This window comes from Silurus meridionalis, chromosome 13 (genome assembly GCF_014805685.1).
Source record: "Silurus meridionalis isolate SWU-2019-XX chromosome 13, ASM1480568v1, whole genome shotgun sequence".
In the NCBI taxonomy this organism is placed as follows: Eukaryota; Metazoa; Chordata; class Actinopteri; order Siluriformes; family Siluridae; genus Silurus; species Silurus meridionalis.
In genome coordinates, this window is record NC_060896.1 from 3525297 (window position 1) to 3545444 (window position 20148).

General features: G+C 37.7%; 2 protein-coding genes and 1 pseudogene across 2 annotated transcripts; all 3 read right to left on the minus strand.

The window, feature by feature from the left end:
- Positions 1-402: 402 nt before the first annotated feature.
- LOC124395779 (extracellular calcium-sensing receptor-like) lies at positions 403-3626 on the minus strand. Its single transcript, XM_046864612.1, has 6 exons — positions 3412-3626; positions 3004-3295; positions 2071-2862; positions 1704-1931; positions 1476-1599; positions 403-1307 (listed from the first exon to the last, which is right to left on the minus strand). Exons 1-6 carry the CDS (start codon positions 3624-3626, stop codon positions 403-405), a joined length of 2556 nt encoding a protein of 851 aa, XP_046720568.1.
- Positions 3627-5774: 2148 nt separating this feature from the next.
- Positions 5775-9547, minus strand: LOC124395928 (extracellular calcium-sensing receptor-like). The gene is given in 8 exon segments (XM_046864818.1): positions 5775-6213; positions 6215-6263; positions 6266-6676; positions 7483-7606; positions 7770-7997; positions 8147-8938; positions 9076-9367; positions 9501-9547. Coding segments are annotated over 8 exon segments (2349 nt in total). The 5' UTR covers positions 9515-9547.
- Positions 9548-11608: 2061 nt separating this feature from the next.
- On the minus strand, positions 11609-14954 carry LOC124395929 (annotated as a pseudogene).
- Between the last annotated feature and the right edge of the window lie 5194 nt (positions 14955-20148).

Sequence of the window (20148 nt, forward strand, 5' to 3'; positions counted from 1 at the left end):
TATTTTACACTTGGCCATAAACCAATGCTGTTACTAGATCTGGATTTTTTTGTTTATTTGTTTGTTTTAGGTACTGTTGTTCAAAATACATTAGGCAATTTAGACAATCTATGTGTTTAATGTATTATAATGCATTGATTCATTTATTCATTCAATCAATTTATCGTTTTATCTAACTCGTGCTTTTGCTAAATATTACACCCCACACTTTATGAATTTACTGTAGGACACAAAATATAAGAACAGACAACATCCATTATTAATGAGTAACAGTATGAAACAGATTTTAATGGTAAACACACGGAACTGTCCAGTGTGTTCAGTATATTACCTAGCAAAAAAAATATATAGGGCCAAATTATTGAAAAACATTTTGATTGTTTTATAATATTTAGATTATACTTAGCTGGTATTTTTCCCCATAATTAGCTTTTTAGTATTTTTCTCTGGCTTCAAAATGATTATGTAACATTTTGGAAGAAAGATACAGAATAACAAGCCAAAGCTTGAAGCCAAAATTGCAAAGATCTCCACAGCTACAGTAAATTTTCCAGGAGAGCTGACATAAGCTGGAATAAAAGTGATCCAAACTGCACAGAATATGAGCATGCTAAATGTAATAAATTTGGCTTCATTAAAATTATCAGGCAACTTCCGTGCGAGAAAAGCCAACACAAAACACAAAAGGGCCAGGAGTCCTATGTAACCCAGCACGGCCCAGAAACCTATGGTTGAGCCCAAATGACATTCTAGAATAATCTTTTCCTTGTAGTGACTTAGATTTTTGAAAGGGAAAGGAGGGGATATTGTTAACCAAAGCACACAAATTAGCACTTGTATTAGAGTGAAGGCAAGTACACTGAGTCTCTGTTGTGGAGGCCCAAACCATTTCATGACATTACTGCCTGGAAGTGTAGCTCTGAAGGCCATTAACACCACTATAGTTTTCCCAAGTACACAGGAAATGCAGAGTACAAAAGTGATCCCAAATGCTGTGTGGCGCAGCATACAGGACCAATCCGAGGGCTGACCAATGAATGTTAGTGAGCAAAGGAAGCACAGGGCCAGTGAGAAGAGTAACAGGAAGCTCAGTTCAGAGTTGTTGGCTTTGACTATTGGAGTATTTTTATACTTAAGAAAAATGACTGCTATTACCATTGTCATAATTGCACCAACAACAGAAATAACTGTCAGTAACATCCCCATCGTTTCCTCATATGACAGATATTCAATTTCCTTCTTCACACATTCATCTTTCTGTGGATTTGACCAGAAGTCTTGCTGACATTGTTTACATTCAACAGAATCTGAAATAGAGAAATAAAAATGAACAATAATGAATTCAGGGTTAATACAGCTGTTTTGCTGCTTAATTTCTATTTAATAGTAATTATTTACTATTCTTATTCAGTAGATTAGACATTTTATCACAAATGTTATAATGGTTGGCAGTTAACGTATAGGTAAAAACATACCTGTCTTATTACTGATCTCGCCTGCAGCACATGGTATACAGTCAAAGCAGCAGATAGGTTTTCCTTTTTGTACAGCTTTCCTTGTTCCAGGAGGACAGCTCTCACTGCATACAGATTTTGGCGGCTAGGACCAAGTCAATTTATTTATTTATTTATTTATTTATTTATTTGTATTTAATATTGTATAGATATTTAAACATGATCACATAAAAGTTCACTTCTACTTACTTGATCGCTATTTTTTACCCAAACAATAGACGACAAGTTTACAGACAAACGACTCTGATCAGGGAAAGAAGAGTCATAAATTCCAACAGTAACAAATTGATGTGGGTGTCCCTTTTTGGTTTGCCAGTTAATTATTTCATATTTTCCTACAGGGTCACCATTTTTATCAAAATAAACACTTTCACCATCTTTGGTCTTGAAATGCACCTTTTTGATGTGCTCAAGAAACTAAAAAGAACAAGAACTAATATCAAAGAAAGAAAGATGTGTTCATACATATATATATACATGTATATAATATATATGATTTTCAAATACATTTCTAATAAGAGGTAAGCAGCAACGCAAAGCATTTGTTTTAACTCACTGTAAGAGGATCAGCTTGCTTCTTTGTGGGGCAAGTTTCTCTGCATCCAAGAAGTTCGTGTAGAGTATGGCCAATTGCATAAACCCCTTTATACACATTACTGATAATAGGCAGCATAGACATATCAGTGAAAGTGTTTTCCACTTCAGACAGTTTTTCTTCTCCTGTACAAGCTGGTTGCACCTCCGAGTCATTCTGCATTGTATATTTACAGTTAAACAGAGCTTCCCAAAATTTAGTGAAAATGCCACCGCTTACAGACTTCAGTGGTTTTATATCTAAAATGAAGTCTTCAAGACCTGTAACTGTTGTTTTGGATATAGCTAGCCCTATGGCTCCTTGTAGTATATTTTTCTTATCCAGTGAGGCCACTACTGGATCAGCGATCCAACCCTCAGTTCCTACCCACTGGTATCCAGTGATGTTGTGTTCAGTAAACACATGCACCAAAATCTCCCAATCCCAGTGAGCAAGAAATCCCACTATGACTCGAGAAGTAGAACTTTTGATTTGCTCTACTATTCTTAGCACTCGTTCTTGCGAGTAAGTTCTAAAAAAAGGAAGGGAATATTCCAAGCATATACCCAGTTGTTCTGCAACTTTTGTAAATGTAGCCATTCCAGTGTTACCATAGTCATCATCTCTTCGTATTGCTCCCACCCAGGTCCAGCCAAAGTGCTTTACCATCTCTGCCATGGCTCTGGATTGGTGGTAATCGCTGGGAACAGTGCGCATAAATGAGGGATATTTCGTTTTGTCACTCAGACATTCACAGGTGGAATAGTGACTGATCTAAAATTACGTTAAAATAAACAACTCAGCTATTACATTCATTTATTTTGCACAATACAAAGCACCAAAATTGAGCAGCCTTATCAGCTGTGCATTACAAGATTATATTTAGATTAATAATAAAATGGAAGAAATTCTTACTATGGGCATGTTGAATGGTCCAATGCTCTTTGCTATAGCTGTGGACACTGAGGAGTATGCCTCACCTATTATTGCTTGCACCTGGGCTGGTTTTGTGCAGACCTGATTTGCAACAGATTTTTCATTCCCATTCATTAATGTCATTGCCATTTTAACTCCCATTGCTGAAGAACTACAAGTGTCATAGATCTTATAACCGAGGGAGACTCCAGGAAGTAAAGAGGAACTGTTGTTGATCTCTTCTACTGCAAAGATCATGGACTGTGTGTATTGAAAAGCTCTGAAATCCAAGCTATTTAAAAACAACAGACAAATCCATCATTTCAAAATAATATTGAAACATTTCATCACTTCATCATAGTAAATCTTTTATAAACAACATGAATTATTTTTACCATTGATACTTACCTTGTGCACTGTATTGGAGGTGGCATGACCGAGTAAGACAAGTCTGTAAACTCCCAACTACTATAAAATGGAAAAATCCCCCCTATTATTATATCACCATTCTTAAAAAAATGTGGGTATGCAAGCTCTCCTAGCAAACTACAAGCAGTCTCATTAGCTCTGGAAAAATTTACAAGGGCTATTATCATATGCAAGACAGAAAATATGGACTCCATCTACCTACAGTATACTGCTCTGGAGTACAGATGATAAATAAGGGCATTTGTGTGGCCTAATCTGATAGGAGAGTCAGTAAGGATTTAATGGTATTTATACAAGAGAATAGCCAAATCCTCTATGGTATAGTCAAATGCATGAGCCACCACCAAAGGGGTGTGATGTATTCCAAAATATATTCTCACTGAATGATATACTTACAATGGCTATCATGTTTTACTATTTTACCATTTTATAGACAATTTAATGAAAACACAGAAAGCATTGCATTTATATGATAAAAATGATTATTTTTAGGTTTTACTTCTTTTTCTACCCTAATGCACAGTTTCAGTGCATGCATTTGCTTTGGAGACTAGGATTGCACCCTGGATATTATACAGGTTGTCTTCTATTGTACATACAATGGCTAGTTCAGTACTTTCATTCATTCATTCATTCATTCATTCATTCATTCATTTATTCATTCATTTATTCACTCCCTCAATCAGACATTTAATGTTAATAGTGCATTAACTACTGTAAGTACTGTTTTTTTTGGAAAAAGCAATGTACAGAATTTATTCAGGACTTGCAGTATATTTTGCTTCCTGGATCAGTGCTTCCATCCTCAGTTTCCAGTAAGTAAATGCACCAAAATCTCCCAATCACAGATGGCAAGAAAAAACTTTCCTCTGTCTTCTTACATGGCCTAAGAAAAGTGGAATCACTAACATAAGAAACTGAATCAGCAAACTATTATATTATGTGTTGAACTGATGATGGTGAATGCAATTCTTACATGCACACCCTCACTGGTTTGTAAGATTGTATTTTACTGGGTCACAATTTATCATTGTAGGTCAGCTGACTCAGCTGGTAAGCAAAGTCAGATCCTGACTACATGAAACTGAAAGAATTACTAAATTGTTCATACGTACACTCATGTAATTGCTTGTGCACCCACTACTTGTGGGAAATGGTAGTAGCTAGTGTTCAAGATGTTTGGACTGATCAGCAGGTCATGAGTTCAAATCCCACCACTATTAAGCTGTAAATGCTGGGCCTTGGAGCCAGGCCCTTAACCCTTACCTACTTAGAATTATAAAAAAAAAATAGCTGTACGTTTTTCTGGATAAGGCGTCTTCCAAAATCCATAAACGTATTCTGAATGGAAGCAGTATACTGGCAAATAGAAGTTATTACTGATTAGAAGACCTGTTCTTGTCTTTCAGAAGATATAAATATGAACTCAGTTCACACATTTCACTTAGATTTATTGACACATACATTTTATACAGGAAAGGGCGACAGCATTTACAGCCATGGGCAAAAGAAAGAAAACCATTTTTCAATCCATTTTTATATATTTTATTTTATTTTTTTTTATCATGTCCTCAGCAAGTTCTATAAACAGATAACCTCTCATGAAAATAACAACATAATTTATATTTATATTTTAACAGGGTCCCAAAATCTTTCTATTCCCACAGTCATTATGAAGGAGTTTAACAAACAGGTTTCACTACAGAAATGTAAAAAAAAATTAGTTAATCATCAAGAATTTGTCTATAAAAGCAGAACATTTGTGTTCTGGAGTTCTCAGGTACGTGTCTATATCATGCCAAGAAGAAAGAAGAATAACCTTTACCTCAGAAACAACTGTTTTTGCTCTACCTGGGAAGGTGTTATGAGGCCATTTCCAAACAATTTATAATTCACTATTTTACAGTGATTATTTTAAAGATCTTCAGCTTTCAAGAGATTTCATAAAAGTTAGGATTCCAGCAAATTTAGTTTATTTCCAGCAAATTCACACAAAAAAATGACCCAAGTTCATGTGATCTACAGCCTTCTAAATGTTTATTTACACATTAAACAATCAAATGAATAAACAAGTAAATACATGTGGGTTTTTTTTCTTAAGGGTAGCTGAATGCCCCTCTCTTCATAAAAATATGTCAGGATGATATATTTATAATTCAATCTTTGTATAATGATTATTTAAGTATTATTTAAAATAACAGAGCTAATGACCAATATGTTTTTTAAAGTAAATTTGACTTTATTTCTGTCCAAAAAATGTCTTGAAAATTTAAGATAATGGTAAGCAATATGCTTTATATAAGGTACTAATTAAGGTACTAATTAATTTTGACACTATTGGGTCACTTAACTTTTCCCATAATTTGCTTTTTAGTGTTTTTCTCTGGCTTCAGTATAATTATGTAGCATTTCGGAAGAAATATGCAGAACAGCAAACCAAAGCTGGAAGCTAAAATAGCAAATATTTCGACAGCTACTGTAAACTTCCCAGGTGAACTGACATAAGCTGGAATAAAAGTGATCCAGACTGCAGAGAACATGAGCATGCTGAATGTAATGAATTTGGCTTCATTGAAATTATCAGGCAATTTTCGTGCTAGAAAAGCCAAAAAAAAACATAAAACGGCCAAAATGCCTATGTAACCCAGCACAGCCCAGAAACCTAAGTTTGAGCCCAAATTACATTCTAGAATGATCTTGTCCTTGTAGTGACTTAGATTTTTAAAAGGGAAAGGAGGGGATATTGACAGCCAAAGCACACAAATGAGGACTTGTATAAGTGTAAATATAACTACACTGAGTCTCTGTTGTGGAGGCCCAAACCATTTCATGACATTACTGCCTGGAAGTGTAGCTCTGAAGGCCATTAACACCACTATAGTTTTTCCCAGAACACAAGAGATACAAAGAACAAAAGTGATTCCAAAGGCTGTGTGGCGCAGCATACAGGACCAATCAGAGGGCTGACCGATGAAAGTTAGTGAACAGAGGAAACACAGAGTCAGTGAGAAGAGCAGCAGGAAACTCAGTTCAGAGTTGTTGGCTTTGACAATTGGTGTATCTTTATGTCTAAAGAAAATGATTGCTATTACTATTGTCATAAATGCACCAATAACGGACACTGCTGTCAGCAACATTCCCATCGTTTCTTCATAGGACAAATACTCAGTTTCCTTTTTTACACATTTATCCTTAAGTGCATTTGACCAGTAATCTTGTTGACACTCTTCACATTCAATAGAGTCTGTCAGTGAGAAAAAAAAAATCAAAATTATTTAGAGCAATGGCCATGATTTAAGCTTTTGGAGTTTTTCCAGTGTATTTTGTATACTTCAACTTCAGAAAATATTCGATATAGTGTTCTGCTCATAGTCTTGTTTGCATATGCAAAGTAATTCTATATCTATAAAAAAGCAATTAAATGTTAATACCTCAAACAGTATTTAAAGTAGTAAAAGTAGAAGTGAACAGTAATTAACCAAAGTTAATATGTGCTCTGCCTCTGGTAATTAATAACTGAATAAATTAATTCTTCTTCTTCTTTTGCCACATTGGATCATCCGTCTCCATACTACTCTGTCCTCTACATCCCCCTTTTTTAAACCAACTACCTGCATGTCTTCCCTCACCACATCCATAAACCTCCTCCTTGGCCTTCCACTTTTCCTCCTTCCTGGTGGCTCCATCCTCAACACTCTCCTACTGATATACCCCATGTTCCTACTCCGCACACATCCAAACAATCTTAGTCAATGTCCAAACAATCTTAAAATGTCCTACATGCAATGTCCCACTAATAAACTGTCTGTCATTCCTACTGCACACTTCACTGCTGTCACACTGTCCTCATACATGTCCTGCACCATGCTCACATACTTCTCGGTCACACCAGACTTCCTCATACAATACCAAAATTAATAAATAAATAGCATTGATTAGTCTTGTGTACTACACATTTTACAGTGAAATCGATTTGTTCATTTTACTAAGCATCTTGAAAAATCGGCCACTTTGTCTTTGACTGTGTCCTTTATGTTTATATTTATATACCTGTCATATTACTGATCTCTCCTGCAGCACATGGAATACAGTCAAAGCAGCAGATGGGTTTTCCTTTCTGTACAGCCTTCCTGGTTCCTGGAGGACAACTCTCATGACATATAGATACTGGTACCTATTATCCAAATAGTGTTCATATTTATAAGAAATATTTCCAAAATTTTTCACATTTGATTCTAAACCAATTTAGACAATCGATATAAATGCAATCATTTTATGAAAAATATAATAAATATAGTTAATGTATAGATTTTTATGAATTTACGCTTTACACTCACCTTATTGGTATTTTGAGCCCATATAATCGAGGACAAGTTTACTGTTAATCGATCATGAGCAGGATACGAGGAGTCGTAAAGTCCAACAGTGACAAATTCATTTTGATTATTTTCGTTTATTTGCCAGTTTATTATTTCATATTTTGCTGGTGGGTCACCATTTATATCAAAATAAACTTCTTCACCTTCTTTGGTCTTAAAACGTACCTTTCTGAGGTGTTCAAGAAACTTGGGAAATAAAGAAAATGCATGTGTAAATATTATACATTGTATATGGTAAAAAGTAAATACAAATGTATTTTAAATTATTGCAGTTTGTGTCTGGCAATAGTCTAAAGATTTAATCGAAAACCGCATTTGTAGCAGCATCAACTCACTGTGAAAGGGTCGGGTTGCTTGTTTGTTTGACATGATTGTTTACAGCCAAGAAGGTCATGCAGTGTATGGGCAACGGCATACACGCCTTTATACACATTACTGAAAATGGGCATCAAGGACATATCAGTGAAAGCGTTTTCCATTTCAGACAGTGTCTCTTCACCTGTGCACACTGGCAAGTTCTCCGAATCATTCTGCATTGTATATTTACAGTTAAACAAAGACTCCCAAAATTTGGTAAAAATGGCACTCCCTACAGATTTTAGTGGCTTTACATCCAGAATAAAGTCATCCAGACCAGACACCTTTGTTTTAGGGATAGCTAGCCCTATGGCTCCTTGCAGTATGTTGTGCTTATCACGAGTAGCCACTATTGGATCAGCGATCCAGCCCTCAGTTCCAACCCACTGATATCCAGTGATGTTATGCTCAGAAAACACCTGCACCAAAATTTCCAAATCCCACTGAGTGAGAAACCCTACTATAACTCGTGAAGTGGAGCTTTTAATTTGCTCAACAATTCTTAGCACTTTATCTTGTGAGTAGGTTTTGAAAAATGGAAGGGAGTATTCTAAGCAGATGCCCAGTTGCTCTGCGATTTTCGTAAACGTAGCCATTCCATTGTTACCATAATCGTCGTCTCTTCGTATTGCTCCAACCCAGGTCCAGCCGAAGTGCTTGACCATCTCTGCCAGTGCTCTGCTCTGGTAATAATCACTGGGAACAGTGCGCAGAAAGGAGGGATATTTCGTTTTGTCGCTGAGACACTCACAGGTGGCATAGTAACTGATCTAAAATCACAGAGGCATCCCAGGCATTTACAGTCAGTATTGTTCCACCTATGTATGTCTTTTCATCTGTAAATGCTTTTACTTTTAATAAATGTTGTTATACCCTACATAAATATACATATTGAATAAATTCTTACTAAGGGAATGCTGAAAGGTCCAATACTCTTTGATATGGCCATGGACACTGATGAGTACGTTTCTCCTAGTATGGCTTGCACTTGAGCTGGTTTAGTGCAGTTGTCATCAGTGGCTGACTTCTCATTTCCATTCATTAGTGTCATTGCCATTTTAACCCCCAGTGCTGCAGAACCACAGGTATCATAAATCTTGTATCCGAGTGTGACCCCAGGCAGAAGAGAGGAACTGTTGTTTATCTCCTCTGTTGCAAAAATCAATGTCTGTGAATACTGGAAAGCTCTGAAGTCCAGACTGATAAAAAAAAAAAAAAGGAAAAGTGCATACAGATCACTTAATATGATTTAGCTAACAGTAACTGTTTATGCCTGAATATTAATATCTCGATCATTTGTTTAATAAATACTTTTTTTCCAATGCTGCTTACCTCAAACACTTCATAGAAGGTGGCCTGGATGAATAGGATGACTCCGTGATTTCCCAACTGCTATGAAAGGGGAAAATTGCTCCAACTATGATATCACCATTCTTCCATATATGTGGATATTCAGGCTCTCCTCGCAGGATACATGTAGTCTTATTAGCTCTGGAAAAATTGATGATGGCCATTACAACATGCAAGAGTGTAAAAATAGACTCCATTTATTACTACAGATAAAGAGATGAGATAAGAAAATGTGTGTGTGTGTGTGTGTGTGTGTGTGTGATGTGTCCTGAATTTGAACAAGAAGGGCATGTATTTATATAAATTGAAATGCGTCGTCTCTATGGTAAAGTTACACTTGTGGCTCATGACTAAAGGAGGTGTGACATTCTGACTGGCTGCTTCACATTTCTGGTTTTCCGGTTTTCCAATTTCTGGTTCTTTTTCTCAGCTACTGTAATAGATACTGTTAATGTAAACAATTAGCTTTGAATGCTATGTCTGAATACATCTTATTCAAAATCCAGTATGTAGTGAATGAGTAGTTGAAACCTACTGCAAACTGCAATACTTTTTAAATAATAAATTAATCTCTGGCCTGTACAAGTCACTAAGAGATGGCTTAGTGTTTTGGGGCGATTCAAAATAATATAAATTATACTTTATTTTTTGACAGACTCATAATTCTGCATTTGAGCTTGCAGTGTTGCATCATTGGCCACATTTATGCCTTTTTCAGAGGATGCCTCCCCTTTATAGTTTACCTATTTAGCTAAATGGGGCCTTACAGAAGTAATGATGAGGTGCTCAAAAGGTTAACTTGACAAGCCAATTTGATGCATTCATGACTGTAAAGCAATGCACAGTTCGAATCACATCATCTAGTTCGCCCATGACACCACCGTGTTGGGTCTCATCAGTAAGAACGACGAGTCAGCATACAGAGATGAAGTGCAAAGGCTGACAACCTGTGAATTTGGATGAAACTAAAGAAATGGCTGTTGACTTTTGGAGGACATGTAGTGATCACTCGCAGCTGAACAGAAGAACCTCAAATTCTTTATCTTCAAAATGAGCTCATAATAAGGAAAGGTTTGAATGATCTACAGTAAAACATGTTTTGACAAAACTAAAAACACGATAAGCTCAAATGCAAATAACTCTGACTGTGCTAATAAGTATTTTTTCATGTCTCAGAGATCTGCTTGATCATGACCAACATGCTTAGATGGTAAAATAATAGTAACAAGTACCTGAAGGATAAATAAACATGTCAATTTAGAAAAGAAAGAAAGGTGCTTTAACTTGCCACGTGTATTGTACAGCACAGTGGAATTCATTCTTTGCATATGTCAGCAATGTAATAAGGAGCCATGATACAGCACCCCTTAAGCACAGAGGGTAAAGGATGGCAGCTTGGCAATACCAGGGCTTGAACCACTGACCTTTTGATCAGTAACACAGCACCTTAAGTACTAAGCTATGAACTCCCCATAAGGGAACTTTGACCCATGTTTTGACCCATAAACAAAGCCATGTACTGTACATTTCAAACTGTGGGAATTAGCAACCTCTTGTGGATATGTAGAAAATTGCAGTTAGAGACCCAAATCTGTGACCTCACAATACTAATCATATTAAATTATACTGTTACAAAATAACTGCATATAAGATTTCTGTGCATGAAAACCATTTCATCCACATTTCATCCACAAATATCACAGTAAAACATATGACTTTGTGAGTTTGGATAGTTCTATATATTGGTATTAATTGAATATTAGATGTGAATAAAATGAGTGGAGATACAGTTGGAAGGGAATGTGAGGAAAATCGCGCAGGTATATATGAAATATAATATATAAAACATAAAAAAATGTTCTGAAATTTTAGAAGAAATCACCTTATATCAAAATGTTAAGAACACAGAAATTGATTTAGGAAAGACATTGTGGAAAGCAGATCTTTATTTATACATTTTCACTTTTAAAACCTATTCAAATACTTTTACAAAAACATGTATTATATATTATTTCAAATAACAAATTAAAACACTTACAGTCTGATTTTCTGTCTAAGTGTCTAAAAATCTGAATTTTAAAATCTTTTGGCTATATATGCTTTAAAGCTATAGCAACTATGTCGACTTGATCATAATGGATATCACCTCAGTTACTGGACGCTTTCCCCATTATTTGTTTTTTGGTGTTCTTTTCTGGTTTTAATATGATTATGTAACACTTTGGTAGAAAGATACAAAATAGTAACCCAAAGCTTGATGCTAAAATTGCAAATATTTCTACAGCTACAGTAAATTTTCCAGGAGAGCTGACATAAGCTGGAATAAAGGTGATCCACACTGCACAAAACATTAGCATACTGAATGTAATGAATTTTGCTTCATTAAAGTTATCAGGCAGCTTTCTAGCTAGAAAAGCTAAAACAAAGCATAAAAGAGCTAGAAGGCCTATGTAACCCAGGACGGCCCAGAAACCGAAGTTTGAGCCCAAATTACATTCAAGAATGATCTTTTCCTTGTAGTGCATTAAATTTTTAAAAGGGAAAGGAGGAGAAATTGTTAACCAAAGCACACAAATAAGGAATTGTATAAGAGTGAAAACAAGTACACTGAGTCTCTGCTGTAGAGGCCCAAACCATTTCATGACATTGCTGCCTGGAAGTGTAGCTCTGAAGGCCATTAACACAACTATAGTTTTTCCCAGAACACATGAGATACAAAGGACAAATGTGATACCAAAAGCTGTGTGCCGCAGCATACAGGACCACTCAGAGGGCCGTCCAATGAATGTAAGTGAACAGAGGAAACACAGAGTCAGTGAGAAGAGCAGCAGGAAGCTCAGCTCAGAGTTGTTTGCTTTGACTATTGGAGTATTTTTATATCTGTAGAATATGATTGCTATTACTATTGTCATAAATGCACCAATAACAGACACTGCTGTCAGCAAAATTCCCATCGTTTCTTCATACGACAAATATTCAATTTCCTTTTTAACACATTCATCTTTGCTTGGATTTGACCAATAATCTTGCTGGCATTGTTCACATTTAAGAGAGTCTGTCTCACAGAGAGAAAAAGAGAAAGAGATTAGAGGAAAAAAGATGTTAGAAACACATAAAACAAGCAGAGTCTACTTTATTACTGTTGTGTATCATTACATCATATTACTATCCTACAAGATATAAGGTTCTATTATATTTTATGTGTATTGGTTTTTTTTCCTCATTTAATTTCTATACCTGTCATATTACTGATTTCTCCAGCAGCACATGGTATGCAGTCAAAACAGCAGATGGGTTTTCCTTTCTGTACAGCTTTTCTTGTGCCGGGAGGACAACTCTCACTGCATACAGATTTAGGCAACTACGAACAAGTCAATTTCATTAAGTATATTCAAAAACACAAGTAGTATAATTGAAATTAGTACATGATGTGCACAAAAATGTGAACACAATTCTATTTACTAAATACAAGCCATAGATTCCTCAAATACTCACTTGATTTGAATTTTGTGCCCAGACAATGGAAGCCATATTTACTGCTAACCGATTTTGAGCAGGAACAGAGGAGTCGTAAAGTCCAACAGTGACAAACTCATATTGGCTTTCTTTCCTTTTTTGCCAGTTTATTATTTCATATTTTGCTGGAGGATCACCGTTTTATCAAAATAAACCTCTTCGCCATCCTTGGTTTTAAAACGCACCTTTTTAAGGTGTTCTAGAAACTGATCAAGAGAAAATGGTTCATTTGGAAAGTTACATCATGGAAAATGCATTTCAAAATATCCATTTTACCTCTGATATACAAGTGTAGCACATTTAAAGCAGTAAAGCTGAAGCACAAAACGTTCGCCTTGAACTCACTGTGAAAGGATCAGGCTGTTTCTTTGTAGGACATGTTTCTTTGCAATCAAGAAGTTCATGTAGTGTATGAGCAATGGCATATACTCCTTTATACACATTACTAAAAATAGGCATCATAGACATATCAGTAAAGGTGTTTTCAATGTCAGACAGGCTTTCTTCACCTGTGCAAACAGACACATCCTTCGAATTATTTTGTATTTCATATTTACAAGTGAACATAGCTTCCCAGAATTTCATAAAAATGGCACTGCCTGCATCTTTCAATGGTTTTACATCTAGGATGAACTCCTTCAGACCGGTTACTGTTGTTTTGGGAATCGCTAGACCTATAGCTCCTTGCAGTATATTATACTTGTCCAATGTGACCGCCACTGGATCAGCAATCCATCCCTCAGTTCCAACCCACTGATATCCGGTTATGTTGTATACCGAAAATACCTGAAGTAAAATCTCCAGGTCCCATGGAGTGACAAATCCCACAATTACTCGAGAAGTAGAGCTTTTAATTTGCTCAACAATCCTCAACACTTTTTCTTGTGAGTAGGTTCTAAAAAATGGAAGGGAGTATTCTAAACATATACCAAGTTGTTCTGCGATTTTAGTAAATGCAGCCATTCCGTTGTTACCATAATCATCATCTCTCCTTATTGCTCCCACCCAGGTCCAGCCAAAGTGCTTGATCATTTCTGCAAGTGCAATTGTCTGGTAATAATCACTGGGGATAGTGCGCAGAAATGAGGGATATTTCGCTTTATTACTGAGGCACTCGCATGTAGAATAATAACTGATCTAAAAATTAGATTCACATAATTATAACAGGCTTAAGGATCAGTCATTTTTCCTACCTTTCCATAAAATTATTATTTATAAATTAAATATAAAAAATTGTCATTTTACATTTAATATTATAAATGTCTAATTAATTAAAAGTAAATCCTTACTAAGGGCATGCTGAAAGGTCCAATACTCTTTGCTATAGCCATAGACACAGATGAATATGTCTCTCCTATTATAGCTTGCACCTGGGCTGGCTTTGTGCAAGTCATGTCTGAGGCCGAGTTTTCATTTCCATTGACAAGTGCCATTGCTACTTTCACTCCCAGGGCTGCAGAACCACAGGTATCATAGATCTTGTAGCCCAGTAAAACTCCAGGCAGTAGAGATGAACTGTTGTTGATCTCCTCTATTGCAAAGATCAGCGTCTGTGAATACTGCAAAGCTCTAAATTCCAGGCTAGTTTAATGAAATCAAATAGAAACACATACACTGTTTTCAGTTTACAATACTATAGGGTTGGCATTATTTAATAATTGTTGATAATTTGTTGTATATTCAACGTAATGTTTATATTACTTACCTCATGCAATTCACTGCAGGCGGCATGACTGAATAAGATGAGTCTGTGATCTCCCATTTATTATGGAAAGGAAAAATTGCTCCGATAATGATATCACCATTCCTCCATAGCTCTGGGTATGCAGGCTCTCCTCGTACGCTACAAGTATTTTCTTGGGCCCTAGAAAAATTAATGATGGCCATTACTATTTCAAAGAGTGCAAAGATTGACTCCATCTAGCTTTCCCACTCAGTTACCTCTACAGACATACATTGAGGGAGTAAGTGGTAATGGATGTGCCCGTGGTCTAATTTGTTGGCTCACTGAAAAGAAATAATCTCCATTATTTATAAGGAAGAAAATGCAAATTCCCCATATGGAAGCACAGCCAAGGGAGGTGTGACCTGTATCTAATCTGAATGAAAAGTCAATCTTGATGTCATTTAGCCTGTTTTTTTTGTTTGTTTTTTTTGTTTTTTTAATAATGTCTTGTTTTAGGGGTTTCTTTTTTATTTTTTGTAATTTGAACTATTATTGCGTAGGGTTAGGGTTAGGATTAGGGTTAACCCTAACCCTGACTTACGAAATTGATTGGAACCGGAAAAGTCAATTATTCATAAGTCGAGAAGAGTGAGACTTACATTTCTCTACAAATCTAAATAGTGCATGCAGATTTTTAAAGTTTTTTCAATATATTTTGATTTAGTTTTTTGTTTTTTTAGGTGGCCGTTGCTGTGTTTGTCAATCAATTAAAATTTTAATTGTGGTTAATCGAATGACTGTCACGAGTTAACTCATGATTAATTGCAAAATTTTATCTGTTCTAAATGTACCTTAAATTAATAATTTTAATTGCTTCATGCAAATGTATGTTTATTATTAGTAAAACCACACTTAACATGGAACATGAAGACTAGACATGTTTCAAAGGTCATGAAAAAAAAGAAAAAAGAACAGAAATACCAGGTTCCCATTGCTTCTCTTTCTTTGCACTGAGTCAGTTGCTCAAACAGACAAGCCTATTTACATTTTCAGATGACAGGAAAGCTCGGAAAAATACTCGTTCACAAACGTATGCAACGCAGAAAAACTGAAGCAGGAGCAGGAATCAGACACAATTGCTACAGAAAATTTAGCTAATGTTTGGCCATTGAGCAAGGCTCTTAATCCCTTGCCTGCTAAGTTGTATACGTGAGAGCATTTTAAGTTACTCTGTAAAAGGGAATCTACCAAATGTGAATGGAAATGCTTTTTCCCTTTCAGGAACTTGAGCTGCGTCAACAACGAATTGGGAATGATTCCACATGACCATGCTCTGTATCACGTGTACTCTGTCCAATGGAACGGCGCAACATCACCCTGACCTGGAAGCTATAAAACACATGCGGTGGAGACAGCGCTAGCTCCAGGCCAAAAGATCTGATTCCCTTAAGAGGCCAACTGGCAGCATGGCAACGTCTCTGTGGGTCCTGCATTCTGTGGAGAGAGTTTATACGATTCAGTTCAGGTCTTTTCCTGCCAGGTTCAACAGGGTGTGTCCCACTCTGCTGGGGCCTGAGCAGGAGCTGGTTATGGAACAAGAAGTGAAAATCTTCGTTTGACAGAGAGTCTGGGTTCTACAGACAGTACTTCATAGTTCCCAAGAAGGATTGGAGGCTGCCTCCCATTTTAGATCTTTGTCAGCTGAACCGCTCTCTATTGAGATTCAGGTTCAAGATGCTTACCCTGAAACAGGTCATTTTTCAAATTAAATCCGAGAACTGGTTTGACAATATATCTGAAGGGCACTTATTTTACGTATCCATCCTTTCTTCACACAGGAAGTTCCTACGGTTTGTTTTCGGGGTTGAAGCTTATCAATATTGGCTCCTTCCATTCGGGCTTGCACGCTCACCCTGCACCGTTACAAAGTGTGTGGATGCAGCTCTGGCTCTGCTGAGACTCTGGGGCATCTGCATACTAAACTATATCAACGACTCTTTGATATTAGCTCGATCAGACCACCTGGAGACCCAGCATTGAGATGTTATTCTTGCCCATATGAAGGAATTAGGGTTAACACAGAACGCTAAGCAAAGTGTACTTTTTCCAGTACAAAAAAATGTCTCTTGCATGAGTCGAGTCTATCCTCACTGCAGTCAAAACATGTGAGAGAAGGCCAGCTACTCACTGTGAACCCTACAGTGGTGGCTCAGGGATCACTGCAACCCCAAGCTGTGGAGGCTGTGGCTGTGGCCTATTCGGGCACAGCTCTTACCCAATGGTCTCTCAGCTGAGGTTGTAGAGACCATTTTCCAATGCAGAGCTGCTTCCATGAGAGGGTTTTATGTCGCAAAGTGGTGCCTGTTCACTACATGGTGCGTAGGTCACCACTCAGGCCCAGTTTACTGCCCAGTTGGCCCAGTGCTGGTATTTCTTCAAAAACACTTTGCCAAAGGGTTGTCTCCTTCCACCCTGAAGGTTTACATGCCCACTTTTGCGGCTTATCATGCTCTGCTTGCCAAACAGTCCCTAGGGAAAAAAACTTGTTGAGGTATGACCCAGAGTGATTGTATGGGACTTGGCCGTTGTTCTGGAGGCCTTGTCTAAGAATTCCTTCTAGCCCCAATCCGAAGTCCCCGTGAGATTTTTGACAGTCAAGAAATCTTATCTGTGAAGAAGGTTGGGGACCTTCATGCCCTTTACGTGAACCCCTCCTGTCTGGAGTTTCCCAAGGTCCCGAGACACAAGGCATTCTATCCTCTTCCTCTCAGGCCCATCATCAGGAGAAGCTTAACCGGGTGTGCTCGGTGTGAGCACTGGACACATACGTCTACAGAACAGCGTGTGGAGAAAGTCGGACCAGCTGTTTTGTCTGCACTGCTTTTTATAAAAAGGGGTTTCCTGCTAATTAGCAGACCCTAAGTAGATGAATTGTGAATGCATTCCACTCCTTTTTTTGAGTCCTCCGGTCTCTACGCTTCATCGGGGTCAGAGCTCACTCAACCCGGGGTGTGGCGGCCTCTAAGACCTTGTCCTCTGTGGTATTTCTCCAAGACATTTACATTTCTACAGGCTGGTTCACACCTCTGACCTTTGTCAAGTCTATGAACTAAGTGCCACTTCTGGCTACTCTCTCTGCTGTGCCCATCCACACTAGGCAGGGATTGGTCAGTCTGGCGCTAGTGGGCACTCGTTCCCAAAGCGTTGTTGATGCAGCTCGATTTGCTTAAAAATAAAGTCTCTAGCTCTGGTTCTCTGAGAGAACCCTGGTTTTCTGAGAGAACACTCCCTGCATCCCTGCGAGTGCTTCCTTCACTCTCAAAACTAGTGCCGTCTCCACTGCATGTGTGCTTATAGCTTCCTGGTCGTGATGTCACCCCACCGGTGACGTTGTTCCTTTCCATTGGACAGATTAACATGTGATCCAGATTGTGGTCACATGGAAGTGTTCCCATAGCGTTGACGCAGCATTTTGTTCCCTCAGGGAACCAGTGTTACATACGTAACCTAGAGACGATTTTTGCTATATCCATTAGCTTAGAGTCCTTACCAATAGTGGAGGTCATCAAAACCCCTACTGACATCTACCAAACACAACATCAGTTCCTTTTCAAATTTTAAATAGCCCAAGCTCAGGCAAGATACTATAGAGTCTGGAACACCTGGTTGGTACTCCAGAAGATGGGATCACTGGATAACCTACTTGTCTTGAGAATGCAACAGAAGCATGGGGCATTTAGGGCAATTATAAAAACCAACTCCTGGCATTTTTTTATGGCCAGGAAATTTGTGGCTGTATTTATATAGTAGTGTGTGTCATGTCACAAATCAGAATCAGAAGTAGAAATAGCTTTATTACCAAGTATGCTTACACACACAAGGAATTTGACTTGGCATCATGAGCTTCCTGTGCAGGAGAAGTACAGATTTAATGTAACAGAATTGTAAACCAGACATTTAGATAAGTATAAGATAATATATACAGAGTAAAATAGTTGTCAAATAAATGTACAGATGTTATTTACAAGTGTTCAGTTTACAAATGGACCATTTGGATGCTATGTACAAATGTGTCAGTTATGGTGGACAATGTGTAGTTATGAATATTTTAATTGTTTATGCTGAGTATAGCCTGCAGAAAAAAAACTGTTTGTGCCTGGCTGTTTTGGTAGACGGAGCTCTGTAGCGCCGACCAGAAGGCAACTTTTCGAAGAGAGAGTGGGCTGGGTGTGTGGGGTCCAAAGTGGTTTTCTTAGCCCTTCTCTCCACTCTGGATGAGTAAAGATCTTGGAGATTGGGCAGTGGGGCACCAATAATTCTCTTGATGTCTGATTTAATAGCTGAACCAAAACAGACAATTATAGATGTACACAGGACAGACTCAATGATGGCCGAGTAGAATTGTTTCAGCAGCTCCTGTGGCAGGTTAAATTTCCTTTAGCTGGCAAAGGAAGTACAATCTCTGCTGGGCCTTTTTAGCAATGGAGTCAATGTTATTGTCCCACGTCAGGTCCAGAGAGATGGTGGTACCAGAAACTTGAATGACTCCACTGTTGTTACAGTGCTGTTCATGATGGTGAGTGGGGGGAGTGCTGAGGGATTTCTCCTAAAGTCCACATTCATCTCCACTGTTTTGAACATGTTAAGCTCCAGGTTGTGGTGGTTGCACCAGACAGCCAGCTCTTTATTCTCCTGTCTGTAAGCAGAATAGTCTCCATCCTGGATGAGACTGATGACTGTAGTGTCGCCACCAACTTCAGGAGCTTGACAGGGGGGTCTTTAGAGGTGCAATCATTTGTGTACAGTGAGAAGAGCAGTGGGGAGAGAACGCTACCCTGTGCTGAGTGTGAGAGACCTGGATGTGAGTTTGCCCAGCCCACTGTCTGCTGCCTGTCTGTCAGGAAGCTGGTGATCCACAGACAGATTGGGGTGGGCACTGAAATCTGGGTCAGTTTGGCTGAGAGAGGGTCAGAAATGATGGTATTAAAGGCCGAACTGAAGTCTACAATGTCAGGTGGTGAATCAACCTGCCATCCAAAAATCACCATTGTGCTACCTTCCATTAAACAAGGTACCCCCTTGCTTTAGTTCCTGCAAGGTTATAAGTGCCCGTGATGTGAAGTGATATGTTCCTAAAATCCTACACACCTAAATTCAAGAGATGCAAGCAACTTTACCATGATTTTTATAATCTAGTTATTGTAGTGTTTAGGGTCATTGTAGTAGAGATACATGAATTTAATGTATTTCTTTATTGTTAGCAAAAGTGTGATGTATGAAGTGTAGAAAGAGAAATTATTGTGTTATTAATGTAATTTGCATCTCATAAATTCCCACAGACTGATAGTTGGCACACCAATTATATTTTTTATCATCTTATGTTGTCTGTAATCATGCAGCTAAAATGTAGCTCATGAGATTTTTAAATACAACCACTGAAAGTAACAA

Bases quoted from the DNA above. Each gene is read 5' to 3' on its own strand.
- LOC124395779 (XM_046864612.1), bottom strand. From the start codon at position 3,626: ATGGAGTCCATATTTTCTGTCTTGCATATGATAATAGCCCTTGTAAAT. The intron at 2,863-3,003 runs GTAAGAATTTCT...ACGTAATTTTAG, and splicing joins GACCATTCAACATGCCCATA to ATCAGTCACTATTCCACCTG. The intron at 1,600-1,703 runs GTAAGTAGAAGT...ACTTGGTCCTAG, and splicing joins GGGTAAAAAATAGCGATCAA to CCGCCAAAATCTGTATGCAG.